The sequence below is a fragment of the Centruroides sculpturatus genome, unplaced genomic scaffold, assembly GCF_000671375.1.
Source record: "Centruroides sculpturatus isolate CEXI.00-Female unplaced genomic scaffold, Cexi_2.0 scaffold174, whole genome shotgun sequence".
Lineage (NCBI taxonomy): Eukaryota > Metazoa > Arthropoda > Arachnida > Scorpiones > Buthidae > Centruroides > Centruroides sculpturatus.
In genome coordinates, this window is record NW_019384420.1 from 366,846 (window position 1) to 390,689 (window position 23,844).

General features: G+C 27.7%; 1 protein-coding gene across 1 annotated transcript in view; it reads left to right on the forward strand.

The window, feature by feature from the left end:
- LOC111619382 (splicing factor 3B subunit 3) overlaps positions 1–22,671 on the forward strand; it is a 31,821-nt gene extending 9,150 nt beyond the window's left edge. The window contains exons 6-25 of the mRNA XM_023361082.1: positions 495–607; positions 1,142–1,204; positions 2,831–2,905; positions 4,390–4,493; positions 4,562–4,823; positions 6,778–6,850; positions 6,940–7,091; positions 9,177–9,332; positions 9,405–9,560; positions 11,980–12,117; positions 12,324–12,601; positions 14,160–14,334; positions 18,966–19,171; positions 19,262–19,541; positions 19,626–19,838; positions 19,915–20,013; positions 21,938–22,081; positions 22,164–22,268; positions 22,359–22,454; positions 22,534–22,671. Of these exons, the coding sequence (XP_023216850.1) occupies positions 495–607; positions 1,142–1,204; positions 2,831–2,905; positions 4,390–4,493; positions 4,562–4,823; positions 6,778–6,850; positions 6,940–7,091; positions 9,177–9,332; positions 9,405–9,560; positions 11,980–12,117; positions 12,324–12,601; positions 14,160–14,334; positions 18,966–19,171; positions 19,262–19,541; positions 19,626–19,838; positions 19,915–20,013; positions 21,938–22,081; positions 22,164–22,268; positions 22,359–22,454; positions 22,534–22,578 (2,933 nt within the window). The 3' untranslated portion in view covers positions 22,579–22,671. The remainder of the gene's footprint in view (positions 1–494; positions 608–1,141; positions 1,205–2,830; positions 2,906–4,389; positions 4,494–4,561; positions 4,824–6,777; positions 6,851–6,939; positions 7,092–9,176; positions 9,333–9,404; positions 9,561–11,979; positions 12,118–12,323; positions 12,602–14,159; positions 14,335–18,965; positions 19,172–19,261; positions 19,542–19,625; positions 19,839–19,914; positions 20,014–21,937; positions 22,082–22,163; positions 22,269–22,358; positions 22,455–22,533) is intronic.
- The last annotated feature ends 1,173 nt before the right edge of the window (positions 22,672–23,844 follow it).

The window sequence follows — 23,844 nt, forward strand, 5'->3', positions numbered from 1 at the left end:
ACAGAAAATACTGACCAATATGGGTGGGAAAAGTCATCAAAATGTGATGAATATAGAATATTATGAATATAGAGATTCCACTGTATATTCTTGTAGACCAAATTTTATATTTATTTAATTTATAAATCAACAAGTAGTTTTGAATAAAGGTAGTATGTAGTAGTATCATGTAATTATGTCATAGGAGATTTAGAAACAAATGATATAATATGAATAAACAGATATAATAATATGATTATTCGTAAAATTTGTTTGAAATAAAATTTTTAATAGATAAGACAGAAGAAAAAATTTTTTTTCATATACTATTTATTTTGTATGTTAGAAAAAATGCTTTTTTAAATTATAAGATGTAAAATTTCATCTCTATCAATCAAAGGTTTTAAAACTATATTTTATAAGAACATTTTAATATATTTTGGATAAATGTTTATAGTTTTCCACAATAAAAAATACTTTACTTTTTAATTAATATATTTGTTTTTAAACTATAGTTCCAGGTGGCAGTGATGGTCCTAGTGGAGTTTTAATTTGTTCAGAAAATTATATAACTTACAAAAACTTTGGTGATCAGTTAGATATTCGATGTCCTATTCCAAGAAGAAGAGTGAGTAGTAACTTTTTTATTTTTAATAGAATTTTTCATAAAGTTTTTGTAAAATAGTTATTAATATTTATAATGTCTGTTTGCAAAATAATAAAACTATGTAAATTTTTATGAGTCTTGATGTCATATTTTAATAAATGTTAGTATAACAATTAATATTCATGTAAGTAAAAATTACAGATTTGATTTCTTATTTCCTTAAATATAAGCTGAAATTTATCTACGTATTATTTACATATTCTACATATAATTAAATTAAATCAGGAAAAACATTTTAATATGCTTGCTATCTTGATTTTACTTTTGTCTCCAATTTTTTAAATTCAAATTCTGTAACATTTGAAAAATATTTTAATGTTTTTTTTTTATTTTATAATTTTAACTACATTTTTGAAATTTATTTCAATTTAAGTTTAAATTCTGTTTAATGAAATTTATGAATTATTTCATATTATTATATATTAGATTGACATATGCTTGTATATTAAAATACTTTTAATTTAGTTTGAATTAAGATGATTATTTTAATTTTAGAATGACCTTGATGATCCAGAGAGAGGTATGATATTTGTTTGCAGTGCAACTCATAAAACCAAGGTAAGAAAATAATAAACAGTTATTACTACTTTTCTATTATTGGTAAGCAATAATGGAAGAGCAGTTCTGAATAGAAAAGCATTTTTTTTGTTCAGAACTGTTTCTGAATCATACCTGATTAAGAACAAGAATAATTAAAGCTTAAATCTATTAAATAATTTTTCATACTTTAATTAATGAATACATTATTCATAAATTCTCATTTTTGTTCTGAATCATGATTTAGATATGATTTGGATAGGATTAAAATATAGAAAATTAGTTAATAGATTATGAATAGAGCATCGAACAGTAGAGCGTCGATTATCTGAATCAATTGGGGACTGGGGTTGCTCGGAAAATCGATATTTTGGATAACTGATTATGTACGAAAAAATATATTAACCTATCCCATGTTTAAATTTTTCTCCATTGCATATCGCTTCACGTTGAATTTTCGTCGATGTTAAGCCTAACGAAGACTATTGTATCATTAAAAATTACTTTTTTATTTTGTACAAACAAAATAAATATATTGAAAAATATAAAAACAATAAAAAATTATACTTCAGAAGTTAATTTAGTATCAAAAATGTAAAATATTTGAGTAGCCCAAAACAGCTAAAAATTGCAGCGCCACAGCACTGGCGAAAATTTAAATTTGCAGACTGGAATTCTTTTGGATAATTGACTTTCAGATAATCGACGCTCTACTGTAATCAGTTTACATTATACTTTGTTTTTCTATTATTAGATGACTATAAGAAAGTTTGTTATTGACTAATTTACAAATAAAAGAAATCTTATTGACAATACTCTGTCGCCATATTCAACTGACTCTCAAAACAAAACTCATATGATCTTAGGTTCAGTCAATCTGAGCTGTGACTCATACTTTTATATTTACCAAATTATTTGATGCAAGCTTGACTAATTCTTGTCTTAAGTCAAAAAATGTTATCAGGATTGGTGTGTTTGATGAAAACAGATGGCAAAGTTTTGCCATGTGTAAATAAAAATGTATGTGCTCTTTGTTTAATAATTGTTAACTATTCTAGCAAAGTGATTTTGAACATTTTTATTATGGAAAATTAAAAAGTTATACTACTAATGATAAAGAATTATTATTAGAACTTATTGAAAAGTTAACAAAAAACAAATGCCATATCCAATAAGAGAAAACTGTTCTGACATATTGTTGTTCCTGTTCAGTTTGCAGCATATATATTAATTAAATCTGGCTTCAGTTGTGCAATACATTGAGAAATGTGATTTATTACTTTTGCAACAGGCTGGTTGATTAGTTAATGAAAGATTAACCACAGTTCACTGAAAAATTTCAGTAGTGTAAAATCGAAGCACAATTAATAATGGCTTCTCTGATGGATGATAAACAATTTGTATTTCATGGCAACTTAAAACTCAGTTCACTTGCGTCTTGACTTATGTCGTGGTGAATATGAAAAGTTAGCTATTTACATTTTTAAGCCATTTTGATGAATACAATTGTTTGATGATTATCTAGTGAAGTAGCATGTTGTTGATTGTGATAAATACAAAAGTTTTAAAAAGATATTCTGAAAAATATAAAATATTTAATTATCATTTTTTTTTGCATTTTTTAAGTTTAAAAATTTATTATTTTAGGCAATGTTTTTCTTTCTTGCACAAACTGAGCAAGGTGATATTTTTAAAGTTACTTTGGAGGCAGATGAAGATATGGTAATGTATTTAGCTTAGATTCTTAATTTCATATAATTTATTTATTTAATATTTGAGAAATTTTTATCTATAAATTAAAATGACAGTCACTATTTTCAATTCATGTTGTTTTTGTTATATTTGTAGTATCATTTTAAGCACAGTTACATATATACATATAAATATTTGTGTTTTTATGTGTGTAAATATATAATGTTTCATTTTTTAAAATATGTTGTATATTATTTATACTTTTTATTTATGATCTAAAAAAGTATTTTACATGATATATGACTACTGTGAGTTTGTGAGAGATGGGCTTGATATAATGGACAAATTCCTTCAAAAATCCTGTGGATTTTTTTATCTTAGTGATCAAAAACCTAATGCTTCGATTGCTTTGGTTAGCCACTACAGAATTAACTTAATTTGAATTTCAATAACAATATAATTCAATTGATTTGTTTTTTTTATTGAGAATAAATAGATAGATAAATCCATATAATAGAAATTTTGAAATAGAGAATTTTAGCAGAATTCAATAAAAATGGAGAGAAAAATAAAAATTTAATTATTGATTATTGAATAATAAAAAAAAATATGAAAACAAAAAATCTTTCAGAAAAAAAATTTAATTATGAGTGTGGTGTAATAATCATTAAGAGTAGCTTTTTTTTTACTTGTTTGTTTATCTAAATGTATAAAATTACTTGTCCTGACTGATTGACTGATTGATTCATCGTCTCCCAGAGCAGACTGCTAGAACCTAAAGAGGTGAAATTTGGTACACAGGGTACATCGTGAAAACACACACTAAGAAGGGATTTTACGAAATTTTCCCCCACGAGGGAGAGGGAAAGGATTAAGGCTTAACCTGACAGCTTCTACTGTACTATTTTAGATGCAATTTTTTGTTTTCAATTATGTTTAGTCTTCATTGAATACTTAGGTGTATTAAATTGATAACATTTCAGACATTGTTATAAATATTTTTATCTATTTTGATTTTAAAAATGTTCAAACCGTTTTAAATTCAAATTTGTTTTTGCATATTGGTTCAATTATAGAACAATTGTAAACATTCCAGAAAATTGATCAAATTGAAAACAGTTCGTTTGATTCTCAGCAATTCTGATTATTCTTAACAGTAGGTGTTATATAACAATTACTATGGTTGTTGAAATACTGATTATAAATGGTGTTTGCTTGCAAAATCTGCACGGGCAAAGTCATGGGTAACAAGCTAGTCATTTCATGAAATTGATTCAAAATACTTAGTTTTTTTTAGATTGTATTGTTATTAATTCTTATTATTATAATGATTAATGAAGAAAGAAAAACTACTACTTACTATCAATATTTAGTAGCATTTTTTTTAAAATCAAAAACTACTATTATAAAATTAATTTTATGATTCATTATTTATAAAAATAAGTTATAAATTTAAATAAGATATTGATTATAAGCTATTTTATGATTTCTAAAATAATTAAACTTTTTTTTAGGTTACAGAAATTAAACTGAAATATTTTGACACAGTACCTGTGGCTTCAGCTATGTGTGTTTTGAAAACTGGATTTTTATTTGTTGCCTCTGAATTTGGAAATCAGTATGTATTTCATTTACTATTTATATTAATATCTGTATTTTAAAAATAAAATTGAATACATTTTTCAGCTATTTATATCAAATTGCTCATCTTGGTGATGATGATGATGAGCCAGAATTTAGTAGTGCTATGCCACTGGAAGAAGGTGATACATTCTTCTTTGCTCCTCGTCCACTTAAGAATCTTGTTTTGGTAGATGAACTTGAAAGTTTGTCACCAATCATGACTTGCCATATTGCTGATTTGGCTAATGAAGACACACCACAGTTGTATACTGTATGTGGAAGAGGACCAAGATCTTCATTGCGTGTTTTGAGACATGGATTAGAAGTAATTATTTTAAATCTCTATATAATTATTAGTAATAAATTCTTAACTATATATAGAAGAATATCTTTTTAGTCATCTAATCAGAGTAATTGAGCCTTTAATCATTTTCTGTAACTGATCTCAGAATATTTGAACAAGTTATGAATGTAAGTGCAGTTAATTCAAACTTTAAAAAACAGGCAATATTCTTTTCAGCTAATATCAGTAGAGTTACAATGCCAGTTTTTGGTATATCCACAACAAATTTAGAAAATCCACATTACATAGAACATGTGAAACTATAGGATGAAAGTTTGGAAATACATCATTTTGGTCCTAAATCAGCTTTTAGACTTCACTTTTATGATCTGTTCATCTCAGATCTCAAAATTTTTAAAACTTACTTACTTTAATTTGCTTTAATAATATTTTAGAATCTAAACTAACTTTATAAGTGTTTTTTCTGCTATGTATTCTGCTGTGTCAATTGAGATTCTTTAAAGTGGAATATGATAATGAGTTTATGTCAGTACTGTGAAATGCAGTGAAGTAGATTTTTACAGTGTAGTCATGCAAATTTAGGAACTTAAAATAATCAGGATAAATGTGTTACTGGGATATTTTTTAACCATTATTATTAAAAAATTACTTATAGTAAAATGATACAAATGTGTTAAAACATAGTTATCATATATGAATTAGTCACAATATGTTCAGTTGCATTAGCATCATTGGCTTATCTAGCTTTTTTTTTTCTGGTTGAATTGAAATAAAGGAAAGAATTATTGCATTTTGCTTTTGTTTATATGAATTGTTGTACAAATTATTATGAAAGTGGATTATGTCATCATTCAATAATATATCAACTTCACAAAACCAAGTAGACTTACCAGTATATCTTTTGCATAGTTACAAGAAATCTGTGGGGCAGGATGGGAACCTTTTACAGTCACCTGAATTTTTCTTTCATTTTTTCCATTTGACAGGATTTCTTTTCTTTTTTTTACTTTTACTTTTTTTGGACAGTATCGTTGTTTTGTCTTCCAAACTACTAGTAGCCAGTATTGTATTAGTCAATAATGCCATATTTAAAATGGTAATTTTAGTCACATAGATTTAAAATAATTATTTTAAATAACTGTTTAATTATTAAATAATTTAAAAAGAAAATCTTACAACATCATAACATTCTTACCATGTAATACATTATTTTTCAAGCAGACATTTGCAATTATGTAATATGATCATACACTTCCATTAGTATGTCCACCTGGAACTACAGTAGAATGGATATATGCCCATTTGTAAACAAAATGTAAATTAGAGGTTATTTTTCTAATTTGACTTGGGCCTATTTGACACACTTTTTACATAAACAATAGAGTTTGCAATGAGTAATATGGCATTAGTTCAAATATCACAAATTTGGTGCTTATGTTTCCTTAGAAATAAGCTCCTCATTTATATCTTAAATATAAAATATTTACAAATATTTTATATTTGTAGATTTGTATATTTAAGAGAATCATTTTATCAGACATATAAAATATTTACAAATATTTTATATGTCTGATAAAATGATTCTCTTAAAATTTCAACTTTAATTTTAGAAAAAAATTATAAAATATTTCCATCTACTTTGCACTATTATTTACTCGGAGTATGATGATGATTAGTAGAACTTCTGTTAACAGAGAAAAGTAGAACTTCTGTTAACTTCTCTCTCTAACTAGAGAATGGAATTATGTCACAAGTAATGTATGAAGTGTTGTGCACTAAACCTATTTAGTGTTGTTTTCTGTTCTCTTTTCCATTCTCACAACATATGAACTGGCCTTAAATCTTACAACAAAAGTTTAGTTGAATATTTCATTAAACAGTTTTAAAATATTAAAGTAGCTTTAAATTTTGACATATTTGTTTTAGAATATAACTAATTATTAATGTTGAAATATGTGATTTTTGTTGCATTTAGGTATCAGAAATGGCTGTTTCTGAGTTACCTGGTAATCCTAATGCTGTTTGGACTGTAAAAAAGAAATCTGATGGTATGTAGAATAATGTATATATTTGTGTAGAATAATATATATATGTGCAGTTATAATAATTTTATAATTTTATTTTTTTATATATTAAGATGAATATGATGCATATATCATTGTATCATTCGTTAATGCAACTCTGGTATTATCTATTGGAGAAACTGTTGAAGAAGTTACAGATTCAGGATTTCTTGGTACCACACCTACACTCTCTTGTGCTCAAATTGGTGATGATGCTTTAGTTCAGGTAATTTATTTAAGCATAAATTTTAAGCATATGTGAAAATATAAATATAAAATGTAAATAATCTGTTTGTTGAATTAATATTTAAGTAATTATTAGCAAAGTTCCCCTTTTTATTTATTTAACCTATAAAAAATTTTATTAACAAAAATAATTATCAAAATACAATTATTTTTAGTTATATGTATATATATATATGTTATGGGCCAAGTAATTAATAGGTCATTATTCGTAGTTCCATTATGAATAATAATTAAAATGGCTGCACAACCTGATAAATATCGATTAATTTAGTAAATTGACCAGACATTAAGCATAAAGCTATATTCCCTTTGGGTTATTTGATTTTCAAAAGTTTTCCCTTTTTTTTGTTAAGAATTGTTTATTTATTGTGAATTATTTCAAAGTATTTTAAGAAAATGTTGCACATATTATATGGTTTATATTAATATAGGTTAATGTAATAAATATAACTTTATTAACCCTCTACAACCTTTAAAATTTTTTACACATTTTTGTTACACCCCATATATTAAAAGCTAAATGTTAAAAGCAAAGTTTACATGAGGCATTACCACCTCACATAAACAATATAAATTTAAAATTAATTTGATTTTCAATTATTTTGATTTTGGTTTTGGTGTAAAGGCCAGAGTGTTAATTATTTTCAATAATTTTTATTCATTTAATTTTGCCTGCATTTTTTGAATCCTTAATTCCAATTTTTTAATTAATTGCAACTCTCTTTTTTCTTTTGTGACATGACTATAGAAATTGTTTTAGTGTTGTTTTGCATAAAAGATAATCAAATTTAAATTTATTTTAATTTTTTAATAGTTTCATAAATTTTCCTGCTTTTAAAAAATTTTAATTATAAGTGATTTAACATTGATTGAACTATCAGGCTAGCGATTGACAAAACAGTTTAACATGTAAACAAAATTATAATTTAATTGAAACAATATTATATAAAATTGTTTTTAATATTTATTACCTTATATTTACTTATAATGATAAAAACTTTCATGATTATAATGAAAAAGTCATTTTATGATGATTCATAAATGTGCTGGTAATACGTTAAATTTTCAAATGAAATTTGCATGATTCTGAATAAAAATACTTGTTTGTGCTGTTTAATGTCGTTTTGAGTTTAAAAAAATTGATTTTCAAGATGAGTTTGTCCATATATGGCTCAAGTGAATGAATTCAAAAATTGGTTAACTCGTGACAATATTTGTTCAGCTCATTTGCCAACTTTATTTAGTATTAAATATGATGAAGTTAAATCCTTTACAAAACATGCCCATTGTGAGAAGTGTGAAAGAAAGAAAAAAAAAAAAAAAACCATCTTCTCATGTACTCATGTATCTTCTCCCTGCTGTCTTCACATTGGCCAGTGAAGCAGTATCCAAAGATGGCGACCCAACATGACGCAATGGGATAGTTATTCGGGTAAAAGTGCATTAATTAGTTGTAATTTGTTTGGGGTTAGTGTTGCAATATTAACTTTATCTAAAATAAGATTACAAATTTATTTTGTATACAATAAAAGCATGCATGTCAACTTATAAATGGAGAATTTTCACGTTTTATTTGAAAGATTAATTTTGGATTTTCCAATCGTTTTCCATTCTTCAGCTGGATGTTTATTAATGAATGAGTGTACCATGCTCGTAATGTAAATTGTTAATTTTCTAAACTAAAATAAACTTAGAAAGTACTGTATTTAAAAGAATCTGAATTGGGAGTATTCAGCAGAAATTTTGGTATTGTCCCATCACTAACAATTACAATATGTTTAATAATATGTTACAAAATTTTTATTAATGATAGTCTCAGTTATGCATCTAGCTTATAGGGGATTTTAGATTTTAAACTTTTATTTATAACTTTCAGTTTGATCTCCATATATAAGCTTAAAATGCCAGAAAATTAAACAATAAATCTTTATTTTGTTAATAAATAATTTACCAATTATATTATTATGTTCCAACAGGAAGATTCAGTTATGTATTAGAGAAAAGTACTATTAATTTTTCAGCTCTATTGTTCTGTTGTTGTTATTATTTTATTTTATTTTTTCAGATATACCCAGATGGAATTCGTCATATAAGAGCAGACAAAAGAGTAAACGAATGGAAAACTCCTGGAAAGAAAACCATTGTAAAATGTGCTGTTAATCAAAGACAAGTAGTTATTGCTTTAACTGGTGGAGAGTTAGTTTATTTTGAAATGGATCCTGTAAATATGATTTTTATGTATTCAGTTTTAAAAATGTATTGTGTGTGTTAATGTTTTGTTATTTAATTATAGTCTGGTCAACTAAATGAATATACCGACAGGAAGGAAATGTCAATTGATGTAATATGTATGGCACTTGCTAGTGTTCCCATTGGAGAACAGAGATCTCGTTTTCTAGCTGTTGGCCTTGCAGATAATACTGTCAGAATCATATCTTTAGATCCTTCAGTAAGTTATTTCAAACTCAGTATTTCAGCTTATATAAGTTCCTGATATTATATTAAATTTTAATTTTGTTCTTTTAAGTTACATATAAAACATTTTATTAATATTTGAACTGCCTTTTTCAATGAAACATTCTTTTAATTAAAATTATTCTTTAAAATTAGAAAGAAATTATTTTTTAATCATTTTTTTTTTTAACAACATGAAATAATTCATTTTACTTATGTATGAATTAAAACAACATAAACTATGTTGTTTTAATTCATACATAAGTAAAATGCGTTATTTCATGTTATTTTTTTTATTCTTGGATGGTATATATGCTAAGATACAAATTGTACTTTGTATTCTGATTGTTTATTATTAAATCAGTGTTGAGTTATTTAATTAATATTAGAATCAAGTGTTTCTTTTTCTAACTTAAGAATGATTAGTAAATATTTCTAGTAACTTCTCTTATTAAAATTTTACTTTTTCATTATATATATTGAATAATCTTTATTATTTAATTAATGCTTCCAAGGTGCTGGAGGAAAATAATTTTATCATTTCTAATCTAAAAATCTTTGAATGGAGCTGAAATCCAAAGATAGCTTAATTTTGAAGAGAGAGACTAATCCTGTTGAGATGATGATAATTTTTTTATAAATCATATTTTTAATCTGTGTTATCTAATAAGATTTTGACTCGAGCAAATTTTTTGAAATAATTGTTTTGAATGTTCCATTTTTTATTATAAAAATGGAACATTAAAAAAACAAGCAATTATTTATTGTGACATGGTCGCAATGCCAGCTGCAATTTTTTATCATATTTTTAATTTATTTAATTTAAAATATATGCTCTCCACCTCAAATTAGTACTGTAGTGTCTTGCCTGTCATTTATCTTACTCCTTTCAAAAGAAAAGCTTTGAATTGAAATAAAGTAACTTCTGATTTTTTCATCAAAGTTCCTATTTAGTTAATCGGGCCTCCTGCCCTTAAGTTTCCCATATCTAACCTTGACTTTTATATATCTAACTCTGTTCTCAAGATTAAGGAAGGACAACTGGATGACAGTGGGAATTTATAGGTCTACAATTTTTTCAAATTGCAGCCCAAGATCTCATAATTTGATTGCTTTAATGAGTGTGTATCAGACTATTTTAGTATCAGAAATTGATTATGGTTTCTTGATATTTTTTATTGACTTTTTTCTGATTAATAAATCTACAGGGCTTTTGATTAGTTAATTAATCTGTAGATTAGGATTAAGTTAGTATTAAATATCAGATTATAAATTTATCTAATATTGTTTTAAAATGTTGTTCAGTGAAATGTAAATGAATTTTTTTACTTATTATAATTATTAATTATTGTTAAATTTTATAAAAATATTATATAGTAACATTTTATATAATAACAAGACTAATTGTATATAATTAAAACTGTTATATATCATGTAAAGCTAAGTTTAACAGCTTTAGCAGTTGTCATATACAATACAGTAATATCCCGAACTTACGCAATAGGTGGGACCGAGCGATAACCGCGTAAGTCGGGGTATAATTTCGCAATTTGTGTAAAATCCAAGTCGGATGTATGTAAGCTAATAAACGTTCTCGTTAATCTTATCTCATCTTTTGATTCGTTCGCGGTTGCAAGAAATCACCACATAGAGTCTTTCAAGTCTCCGTAGATATAACAAACACAGAAATAAATAACACAAAATAAATTGTAGCTATGTGTCGATTCTGCGCGGCACGTCCGAACATGTAAGCTGAACAATAGTGTGGGGTTAGTGAGTAATCAAGTGTTGCGTGGCGCTCAAACAAGATGAATCGACGAGATTTGAAAATCGCATAACTCCGGGTTCGCGTAAGTTGAGGTATTACTGTACATTGAACTGATTTGGCAAGTGTCTTAGGGGATTTTTGTGTGAGAAAAGTATTACTTTGTTGTTTTAACTTGCTTTTAGCCTAGACCTTTGAACTGTGTGATCTCTGGCTTCTCCCAAAAATAAAATAAATATGGGAGAAACAAGATTCAAATCAATATCAGACATTCTTAGGGTAGGGTCTTACAGGAGTTCCAGTAAGCCCTTCTAGAAAGTGAAACTTCTGTATTTGCAAAGGAAAGTTTTTGAAAAAGACTATTTATCTGGTGATGCTTAATTAATGTATTTGTGTTGTTTTAAATTCCACACATTATTTTTGAACAACCTTTGTGAATCTATGCATGTGCATATGCAGACACAAACACAAATACACAAATAAAAATACCAACAATATATTGGTATTTTAATTGCATTGTAATCAATTAATTATAAAAATGTTTCAGTTTTTATATTAAGATAGTTTAAAAAAGATATAATTTGTTTCATTTATTAATAATAATAATAATAATAATAATGTGTTTCATTTATTAATTTTTTCCTAACAGGATTGTCTTTCTCCACTTAGTATGCAGGCATTACCTGCAACTCCTGAATCATTGGCTATTGTTGAAATGGGCGGTTCTGAAGGTGGCACCAGAGATACAAGTGGTCAAGGAATATTATATCTCAATATTGGATTACAAGTATGAGAATTTTTAAATTAAAATATTGTGGACGTTTTTATTACATATTTAATATTTGTGTTAAGAATTAGAAAATGATGACATTTGTCCGTGCCATATGAGCATTGTTGATTAAATTGAAAATCTGATTAATATGAAATAATTTTAATTTAAGTTTTGATGATGACTTTTTCTAATATATAAGCTGATTTGTTTGTCTTTTATAGAATGGAGTATTATTAAGAACTGTATTGGATCAAATAACAGGTGATTTATCTGATACTAGAACCCGTTATCTAGGATCAAGACCGGTAAAGCTGTTTAAAGTCCGGATGCAGGGAAGTGATTCAGTATTAGCAATGTCTAGTAGATCATGGCTGAGCTACTATTATCAAAACAGATTTCACTTAACTCCATTATCTTATGAGACATTAGAGTATGCATCTGGATTTTCATCAGAACAATGTCCTGAAGGGATTGTTGCTATTTCCTCTAACACACTGAGGTAAAAATAAAAAGAAACTTCTTAATTTAGGAAATACAATGGAAACTCAATTATCCAAACTTAATGGGACTAAGGTTTTTCAGATATATAATCTCAGATAATTCAGAAACTCATTTGTTCTTATTTTTTGTACATCAAGCAAAATGAATTTTAAGTTTCATGAACTGTAAATACTGTAATGCAATTACTGTATTTGAATTTACTGAAATTCTAACATAATTTTATGTTTATGGCCTAGTTTCACGGTGCTACAATCAACAGATGACATAGTGATTTCCAGTTATGTGGAGAATTGAGTCTCTGTGTATTATACTCTTGGTATGTATAACACTACACATTGTTTTTATTTATTTATTTGCAAACCATTTTGGATAACTGAGTTTCTAATCCTGTTTTGGACAATTGATTTTTAAGGTAATTACAGTAATATCACTCTGTTAATTATGGCTAATATATTACTTTAAATATATTTTTTATATTATATAAATATATTACGGCTAATATATTACTTTAAATTTAGATTAATTTTCTACATATTTAAAATATTTAATATTTATAATTGCTTCTTTTTTAAGATACTTCTAGGATTCAAATACAGTATTTTTTAAAGAATGTGGCTATAAAGTTTTAGGACTGATTTTCTGTAGCATCAACAAAGCAACCCCATTATGAATTATCAATTGAACTTTATCTAACTGGCCTTTCTTAACACCTAAACTAGCTTTTATCAGTATTGGTTTAGTGCAGCTCTCCATGGATGTGTTTTGTGTGACATGTTAGGATGATGTCAAAAGAACAATGGTATACAATCAAATTCTGTGTTTATTTGAGCAGAATACTAGCAGAATAATTTGATATGATCCAGAAATTATTTGGGGTGGCTTCTTTGACTCCTTCCAACATTTTTCTTTGGCATGTGCAATTTCTTAGTGGGACAGAGGAAATCAAAGATGACCCAAGGAGCAGTCATTCAGCATCAAGTAGAAACAGGGAAAACATTAAATGAGTTTGACAGTTGTTGGCTTCTGACCAATGTACCATTCAGATGCTTGCAGAGCAGTTAAACATGGAGAATGAAACTGCTGCACAGTAATGCACATAATAATCTTACAACATAGCAGTTGTGTGTCATTTTCTAGCCTCCAGAAATGTCAATGTTGCACCACTCGATATTATTTTGATTTCACCCCAGCTGACTACTTCCTCTTTCCCGAATTGGAATTGAAGAGCAGACTTCCAGGATCCCTGAACAGGCTGTAGGACCATGCAAAGTGTTGTGTGGAGCTGGGAGGAATATGTCTTGAAGAATAAATTATGAAAACTTTTTGTATATTTTAGAAGCATTCTTAGAACTTTATAGCCACACTGTGTACATCAGTTCAGTTTCAAATTGTAATAGATTTGCACTATAATTTGAAAATACAGAACAATAAAGCAACTTTTTCAAGTAATCTTTTATTAGTATTTCAGATTTATATTATTATATCTCATAATTATTTTAAATTATAGACTTTTAAAAAATATTTAATGTTGTTTTAAAAATATAACTTTTATATAGAATTTTGGCTTTGGAAAAATTGGGAGCTGTCTTTAATCAAGTTTCAACCCCCTTGGAATATACTCCTCGAAGATTTGTGATTCAACCAGAAACTGGTTATTTAATTATTATTGAAACTGATCACAATGCCTACACTGAAAAGACTAAAGTTCAGAGAAAGCAACAAATGGCTGAGGTAAAATTTAATAAAAATAAGAGTTTATTTTGATGTAAATCCTATTATTATGATAAAATACAATACATTTAGAATAGTACAATTAAAATTATTAATTTATGATTGAGCCGATTGTGAAAGTTCATTTCTCCATACATAATAATTTATATAATATTGTATATGGTGTATAGTTTTATTTTATATACTCCTCTAGGAATAAGGGTTAATATAGTTAATGGCATTTACAATTAAATTATATTTTTTCCAAATTGTTTCAACAGAAGTTGTGTTAGAAAACAGTCTGTGTATTCTTGTCCCACAGTAGAAATACAAACATCACTATAACCTTTAGTTTGACAAAAAAGAACAAACTTTTTACACTTGTATATATAATGATTCAAAGTAGCATTTCCTTGTGTACAAGAAGGATATCTATCCAAATAATTAAAATTTAACTGGGAAAAAATTTAAGGTTAATGAAATTTATTTAAACATATCTGGATAATCATTTACTTTACTGCAAAAGGCAATTGTTGTTGATAAGAAAAAACCTGACATCTGTGCAATATTTCTGTATACTAGAGGTAGAACTTAGCATTGGTTATCTTTTTGTTCTCCTCACTGACAAAAAAAAATCATTGAATTCTAATATAATTATGTTACAATAGTAATTTATGGTCTTTGGTGATGAGTCAATTAAAGCTAAGAAAAAGCTGATTCGGTTCAGTAGACTATCCAATTGTGTATACCAACTATTTTTCAGCGATCTATTCATTGACAGTCCTTTTAAAACAGAATATGCTGTGAACACAAGAGAGGATGAGTCTGAGACAATATTTGATAAAAATTTAAGAACAAGTTTAATAAAACAATTATAAGGAAAGTACAAACCTAATTCAGATCTGTTGTTAGTATCGATCTCTCAAGGCCAAAAAGGTGACAAAAAAACTCAGTTGAATCAATCTTGATGTAATTGAGCAAAAAGGTCTCCATAAAGGTAAACCACACAACCAACTCAACATGAATAGAGAGGCAGCTAATTTTTTAAAGACAGGTGACTATTTCTCATCATACATAAGCTATCAATCACTACTTTTACCTTAGGTAGAGCTTTACCCTTCACAAAGGAAACATAATTGACAAAAGAACCTGATACTGATAAATGCATACCCAGGTAAACCACTTTGTTTAAAATGCTAATATCTATTATTTATGAAAAACTTATAAATTTTTGTTAGCCATCTTCCCTGTCTGAAAATCATAATCCTGGGCTTATAGAAATTAAACCCAAAGATGAATATTGTGATAGTAGATCCAGTTTTCTGTGAAAGTTGACTGGTGTTGTTGACGACAATACTGTATTACTTGCAAACTGAAGTAGTTGGATGTCTAAATCATCAAAAGTTGTATCATGTTGTTTACATAGCAAACAAACAACAAAAGGCTAATTAAAAAAATTATACCAGACAGCCAAGGAAATGACATGATTGGTCATAAATTTTGTCACATGAAACCAGCTGATATGTAGTCAAAAGGTCTTGGAGTTTTTAATGTTTACCAAATTCCTGGTAAGATTTATCAAAGTTAAAACATGGAAATTTTGGGTAATGAGCTATAATTCTCTATTTAGATTTTAAAAAGAGACGAGTTTGGCATGGTTACCCTATCTTCAAAAAATACAGAGAGATTTATATTTTCAATTCCACTTTTTCTTAAGTATGAGACAAGATTCGTCAAACCACAGAGAACAACGGGCATTATTAACCCTAACTCCCCCTCTTAAAATGCCAAGTTTCTCGCCAAGGAACATAATTCAACAATTACTACATGATAAAAATCATCTAATTCATTAGCAAATTTCTTATTCTGAAAACATGACTTAACAGCATCAGCAGGTGCACCTACCTTAGACTTATTCCAAACATAGCAAGTCTCAAAGAAACTGATTTTTCCATCCAAAAGACATTCAGAACTACAGAGAAATGATCTGATAATGGCAGACATTCTACTTTTTAAAGTCTCTATTAAATGATGTATGCTTTGAGAAATAATCATGAAGTCAATAATTAAACAACCAATACTTGAAAGAAAAGTCAATTCTGCAGGATAATCTCTTCTGGTTTGCCCATTGAGAAGAATAAGGTTATGTTCAATTAACCACTGTAAAAACAGTATGCCATTAGTATTGATTTTTAGGTTCTTTGATCGCCTTGAATTGTAAATATTTCGTGATTAGTTGTATTCAAAAAGTATCAACTTTGTGACCAACATGTACATTAAAATCACCCATAATGACAACTTCGTCAAACATTGGTGACCAGGTTTCCAAGATATCGGAACGAATCAAGATGAATGTTTTGCTGTTTTTTAGTTCCAGCATAATCAGTATTAAGGTGGATTGAGAAGCAAAAATGTTTGAATGAGTTAGACTAACCACAAGTATATCTGGGTAAAATCCAATAGCTCAAAATAAGCTTTAGATTCATTAAAGAAAAGAATACCACCACTAGGCCTTCCTGGGTCCGTAAGTTTATCCACCAATATTATATGAAAGTTTCAATTTGCTAGCAATAACCTACTAAGAATAACCACCTCAGATGAAACCAATCAGGTTGCCACTAAATCCATACATTACAGGTCTGGACAGTTATACATGTAACTCGTAATCACCGAGCTTTTAGAACTAAATCCATTACAATTCCAGAAAGATAAGGAAGCTGATTGAAAGCCCAACCCAGATTCAAGTCCTGGAGGGATGTTGTGCTGTAGAGACCCCTCAGATAGTCTGACACATGAGAGAAGTTTAAAATAAAAAAGGAGGAGGAAGTTCAACAAGCTGAGACTCCAAGATAGAAAATGCTTATCATCTACAAATAAATCATCATCGTGTAACTAGACTTGTCTATCTTTTAAGTAAGAAACCAATTTCATATGGTTGTAAACATGAATTGGCAGACAAATCCGGTGCCAAACTAAATGTAGCCCATCTATCTGTCAACTTGTTGAAATTTTAATATGAATTTCTGAATTAAAGAATTTCAAGTTTTCCAAGATGACAATTGAATACTTTATTGTATTCTTTACTTATTAAAACTCTTGACTTTTTCCCCACATACTGGAGATGGATGACTTTTCTAAACAAGATACAGTTAACATCTCTAATTCCTTGGACAGAAAATTAACCATATAATCAATAATTTCTAACTTGTGTGGAACACTATGATTAAACATCAAATTATTTTTCCTCGAGGCATTAATGAATCTATCGTAGATGAAAGCATGTAACTCATCAATATCATTAAGTTGTCATTGTTGTTGTTTCAGTGTATCAAATCATATTCAAATATTTGAACATTCACTCTCCAATGATTTCACTGAAAACGAAGTAGTCTGATAAACCTATTCCAAACTAGCAAACCTATCTTCTATAGTCATCAATTTCACTACAACTGCAGTTAAGGTTGACTCCAGGTACTGCCAAAAGGAAGTTAAACCCTCTTCTTGTTTTTAAAAATAATGTTTAAGCTTCAAACATTTAGCTCCTGGATAATTTGGAGAATGGTGGTGTTTTACTCCTTTCCTGCCATTCTAACCTTGAGACATATCACTAGAAGGAGTTCTTGGAAACATACTTTAGAATAATTCAGAACAAAAAGACTGCCACAAGAATATTGTACTACTTAAAATCAGTCGGCTTCACTTGACCAGTGTATCAAAGGTAGTAAATCTAGTATATTATTAAAAAGGTAAAGTCAAAGAAAAAGTCACCAACAGCCAAGACAAAATTGACACACCCCCCCTATGGTGTATAGTTTTGTTTTACCATATTCCATTGGAAATTTTTCATTCAGTCTGTTAAAACAGCTTTGAAAAGATGTTCAGAGTTTTCTATTTTTCAATTTTGAATGTTTATAAGTTTTGTAGATAATTTTGTCTCCAGATGTTATTTTTCACTTAATTATTATCCACTCGTAAGTTTGCATTAAGTTAAAATTTGCAGATTTTTTTTTCTTTATTAGTTTATTCAGTTTTGTTTCTATTTCTTATGCATATGCTTTTAATTACATTGATGAATAGTAATTCTTATTCTTTCTAAATAAAAGTTTAAAAGAAATATTTATAAAATATTTCACCAGTAAGAGGAAAAAACAACTATTTTATTTTGTAATTAATTAATGAAGTTAAAGTTTAAAATTAATAATGTGCAAAAATGTGGAGATCTTCAGACGATTGACATTTTTGCACATTTATATAAGATAAGCTTTCAAGTAAGAATAAAATGTTTTATTTTCCATTGTCTTTATCTCTGTATTCGTGTATGGAATGTTTCTTCCATGCAAATCAATATTATTAGTAAATATTGGAATAAAGAATAAGAATTATTGATTTTTAAAATCTCTTATTTCTAGTAGACATATAAAATTTGCTTATGTATTATTGGATTTTTCCTAACTTTCTTTTAAAATTTTTTCAGATCTAGAGTTTTTATTTGTTCTAATAATAGCACAATTGAATTCTCATATTACAACAATATTTTATTTAAAAGAACTAATTTTGTCCTTGAAAATTTTTTCATTTTCTTCTCTTATTTCCTTGTGTTGTAATATGTTTTCATAATTAAAAGTAAATGTTTAACTGCATTTATAATTAAGGAAATGGTTGAAGCTGCTGGTGAAGATGAACAAGAATTAGCAGCTGAAATGGCTGCTGCTTTTCTAAGTGAAAATCTACCTGAAGCTACTTTTGGTGCACCTAAAGCTGGACCTGGAATGTGGGCCTCAGTTATTCGTATCTTAGATCCCATTGAAGGAAAAACTATTCAGAAAATTGCTCTAGAACAAAATGAAGCTGCTGTTAGGTAAAATAAGATCATTATATTTATATTTTTCTAATACAAAACAAAATGAAAATTTTATGACAAAAATTATTTAAATAAATTTTTGATTAGCATTACCTTAGCAAAGTTTGCAAATCATTGTGATGAAATATTTGTGCTCGTTGGAGTGGCAAAAGAACTACATTTAAATCCTCGTCAAAGCAATGGTGGTTCTGTTCATACATATAGAATAAAGGAAGAAGGACATCTAGAATTAGTTCATGCAACTCCTGTTGATGAAGTGCCAACTGCAATATGCCCATTTCAGGGGAGAATTTTAATTGGTGTTGGCCGCTTGTTAAGAATATATGATTTAGGAAAGAAAAAATTACTTAGAAAATGTGAAAATAAGGTAATATATTATAAGTTTTTTTTATTTTCAATTTTTGTTCAAAGTTAAAAATAAAAAAATGAATAAAATATTTAATTTTTTTAGCATATTCCTAATTTAATAGTAACCATTCATGCTGTCGGTCACCGTGTAATAGTTGGAGATGTACAAGATAGTTTCTTTTATTTACGGTATAAGCGTCAAGAGAATCAACTTCTTGTTTTTGCTGATGATACAAATCCCAGATGGGTTACTTCAGCTTGTCTGTTGGATTATGATACTGTTGCTGGTGCTGATAAATATGGAAATATATCTGTTGTAAGTATTTTTTCTAAATTAATTTGATTATAATTCTTTTATGTAAAAGTTTAATTCTGATTATAAAAATTCACAGATTCGTCTTCCAACTGTTATAAGCGATGATGTAGATGAAGATCCCACGGGTGTTAAAGCTTTATGGGACAGAGGTTGGCTTGGTGGCTCTTCACAAAAGGTCAAATATTGTATTTTCTTTATCCTTCAAAAAATAACTTGTAATTTAATTTATTTATAAAATTCCTGCAGTTAAGGAATATATACACATCAGATGTTATTCTTTTTGAAGCCATGTATTTTACTGTAAAAAGATTTCCATGCAGATGATAAGGGTGCATTCTGTTCTCATCTGCGCTTTGTATGTCTGTTGGTCGTAGCTCTGATAATAGAAGCTTGATCCCACAATACATTAATTTCTTGTTGTTTGGCGAACGATGCTAAAATCGTACTGTCCATGTCTCTATTAACAGAATATTTTTGCTGCATAGTAGCTCCTACATAAACCAAATCAGATCCAAAATGATAGTCCTTTAAAGGTATAGAGTAAACTCTTGTCAACGAGTTCCTTTCTCCCCTTTTTTATACCTTTAAAAATGTTTTCAAAGGAAATTAAAATTATTAAGTATTAAAAATTAATTTGCTGAATGATTAATATAAAAAATTTCTAAATAAACACCACCTTTAAAGATATGTAACACATTAGTAAAGATTAAAATATTGTTGTACATTATTATATAGTTTTAATATGTGACTGCTACCATGTCATTGTTATATGCAATACTAACTAAAAAATGTGCTTCTTTTAATGATGAAATCTTATTTATACTAAAATGTACTATGCAAGCTCTCATAATTTGGCATATGAAATAGAAAATTCTTCAAATAGGCCAGCTACAAGATAACACAATTAGAGATTATAATAATGGAATGCCTGCCTGTAGACAAATTGCTTTTGATTCTTTAAAATATAGCTTTGATGATAAATTTTATTATATAAATGCTATATGTACAGTAATACTACGGACTTACGCGTTAGGTGGGACTGAGCGATAACCGCATAAGTCGGGGTATAATTTCGCAATCCAAATCGGATGTATGTAAGCTAATAAATGCTCTCGTTAATCTTATCTTGTCTTTTGATTCGTTCACGGTTACAAGAAATCACCACATAGAGCCTCTCAAATCTCCATAGATATAACAAACACAGAAATAAATAACACAAAATAAATTGGAGCTATGTGTCAATTCTGCACGACACGTCCAAATATATAAGCTAAACAATAGTGTGGGGGGAGTGAGTAATCAAGAGTTGCGTGGCGCTCAAACAAAAAATGAATCAACAATATTTGAAAATCGCGTAAGTCAAGGTATTACTGTATAAGATTCAAAGTGTTGAGTATGCACAAAATACTAATGTGTTTTACAGCCAGTTTGGTGTGAAAAATTGTTTCAATAAAATATTAAGAAATCCAATTTCATGAGTTGTAATGACACTGTTTCAATTATTTTCTTTGAAAAACAAGCTCTGAATTAGAAAATAAATAGGTAGTTGGCATCCAAAATAAGACATTGAATAAATATTTTATTTATCTATTTGCTATGGATATATTTGTTTATTACACTTAAGGCAAGCCATGTTTTCAGAGCCTACTTATAAATGGCATCCAGCAGATTCCAAACTACAATTTGATTTATATTTAACAGTCTGTTTTTATTTTGTATAATCTTTTATTAATAGACTATGTTTAACCCTATCTGGAAACATATTTTTCCTCTAAATCTTTATTATTATTATTTATATTTGAATATTAGCAAACTTATGGGACACCCAGTACATGTATTTGCATATTCAGGAATATATTTCCATGACTTCAACAGTTCTAATATGAGAAAGAATTCACTTTCCAAAAATATAGTGTGTACAATCAATTCATATTTAAATAAATGTTAAAAATAATATTGGCAAAATATTTTGACAGTTGTTGATAGTCATTCTATATACATCTGCATTTTTTTCTTTACATAATTTAACAGTATACTATAACACTTTTTTAAAAAATTTGAATTTTATTATTTACATAAAAATAAAATTTATTTTTTAGGCAGAAGTAATTGCAAATTTTCATGTTGGTGAAATTGTTCTGTCATTGCAAAAAGCTACCCTCATTCCAGGAGGAAGTGAATCTTTAGTTTATACGACTCTATCAGGCACTGTTGGTGTTTTAGTTCCATTTACATCTCATGAAGTATGTTCAAATATATTGTGTTATATTTTAAACATTATATATATAAAACAAATTTTCATTAAAATTAAAAATTTTATTTTAGGATCATGACTTTTTTCAACATTTGGAAATGCATATGAGATCAGAAAACCCACCTCTCTGTGGTCGAGATCATTTGTCTTTCCGATCATACTATTTTCCCGTTAAGGTAGCTATTATTATTTTTTTTCCTTTAAAAAATAATATTTTTTTCATGGAAATTTTTATATTGCAATTAATTTTTACTTCTTTTCTAAAGAATGTAATTGATGGAGATTTATGTGAACAGTTTAATTCATTAGAACCAGCAAAACAAAAAAGCATTGCTGAAGATTTGGACAGGAATCCCAGTGAAGTTAGTATTGAATTAATTAAATTTGAACCTTAATAATGAATATATCAATTAATTAATAATAATAATTTTATTATTACAGGTTTCGAAAAAACTTGAAGATATCAGAACTCGATATGCATTCTGAAGTACAGAATGTTTTGATTTTAACTTCATTATTTTATATATTTATAATTTCAATGATCACTGTAAAATAGAATGCAATTTTTATCATGATATTAAACCATTATTCATTATTATATTCTATTATTGTGTTTGATTTCACATAAAATTAAAATTATCATCACAAGATAATTTAAATACCATAGGGAAAAAATTTGAGTATATTGTCAAACCATTTTCTATATATTTAATAATAGTTTATCATTTGTATAAATAAACATATTCAATATATTTCATTAAAAGACAGTTAACATAATAAGATTTCACTACCTTTGAAATTTCTAAGAACCCAGAAAAAAAATCAAATTATCCAATATTTTGATTATCAGAATTTCTAATGAAATAAAAATCTATCATCTAAATGTTTAGAAATCTGTCTACTTAAATTCATGTTCTTATTACAACTTACATGATTCATTTTCTTCATTATAAATGACTGGAAAGCTAAAACCAACAACATATAACTATTGTTAAAATAATCTCAAAAATACACTGTTGCAAAAAATCAAGGCATTCCAAAAAATATAGAGCAAAAGCCACAAAACTGCCATTTGGCTAGATAGGCAAATGATGAAAATATCTTTGCTAATGAGTGCACTGAATGTTTCCAGAGTGCAACAGAATACATTCTGGGGTTCATATAAGCAGTACTGTTTGCACCCATGGACAGATTTGACATGGTTTCCTGTTTGTTAATGTTAAGTAGTCTGTGAAGATGGTTCAACAGTGAACACTACATGTTCTGTGACAATAAATGCAACTAAATGAGTTAGAGAGGTTGCATTACAAGTTTAAGAAAAGCCAGGTGGTCGTGCAGATATGTCAGCTTCCCTCTTGGTAGAAGCGATATGGCAGTAAGATGATACTTGCCCTCCTGAACCCACTGCTGCCCACATATTCATCACAAATGATCTGGATGTTCCAAAGTGACAAATGCTAAAATAGATAACAAATCATCCAACACACAATGCTGAGAAAAATGTTTATTTAAAGAAACATTAACGTTTTTGACCTAATACAAGATCTATTCAAAAAAATCATGGACTGACATCATAAAACAAAATGTACATTATATAAAAGTTACATGTCTGGGTCCCCTTCAAAGTACTCTCCTTCCCAATGCACACACTTATCCCAACGGTGTTTCCACTTGTTGAAACAGTCCTGGTATGCTTCTTTTGTAATGTCTTTCAGTGCCTTTGTCGCATTTGCCTTAATCTCAGGAATCGTC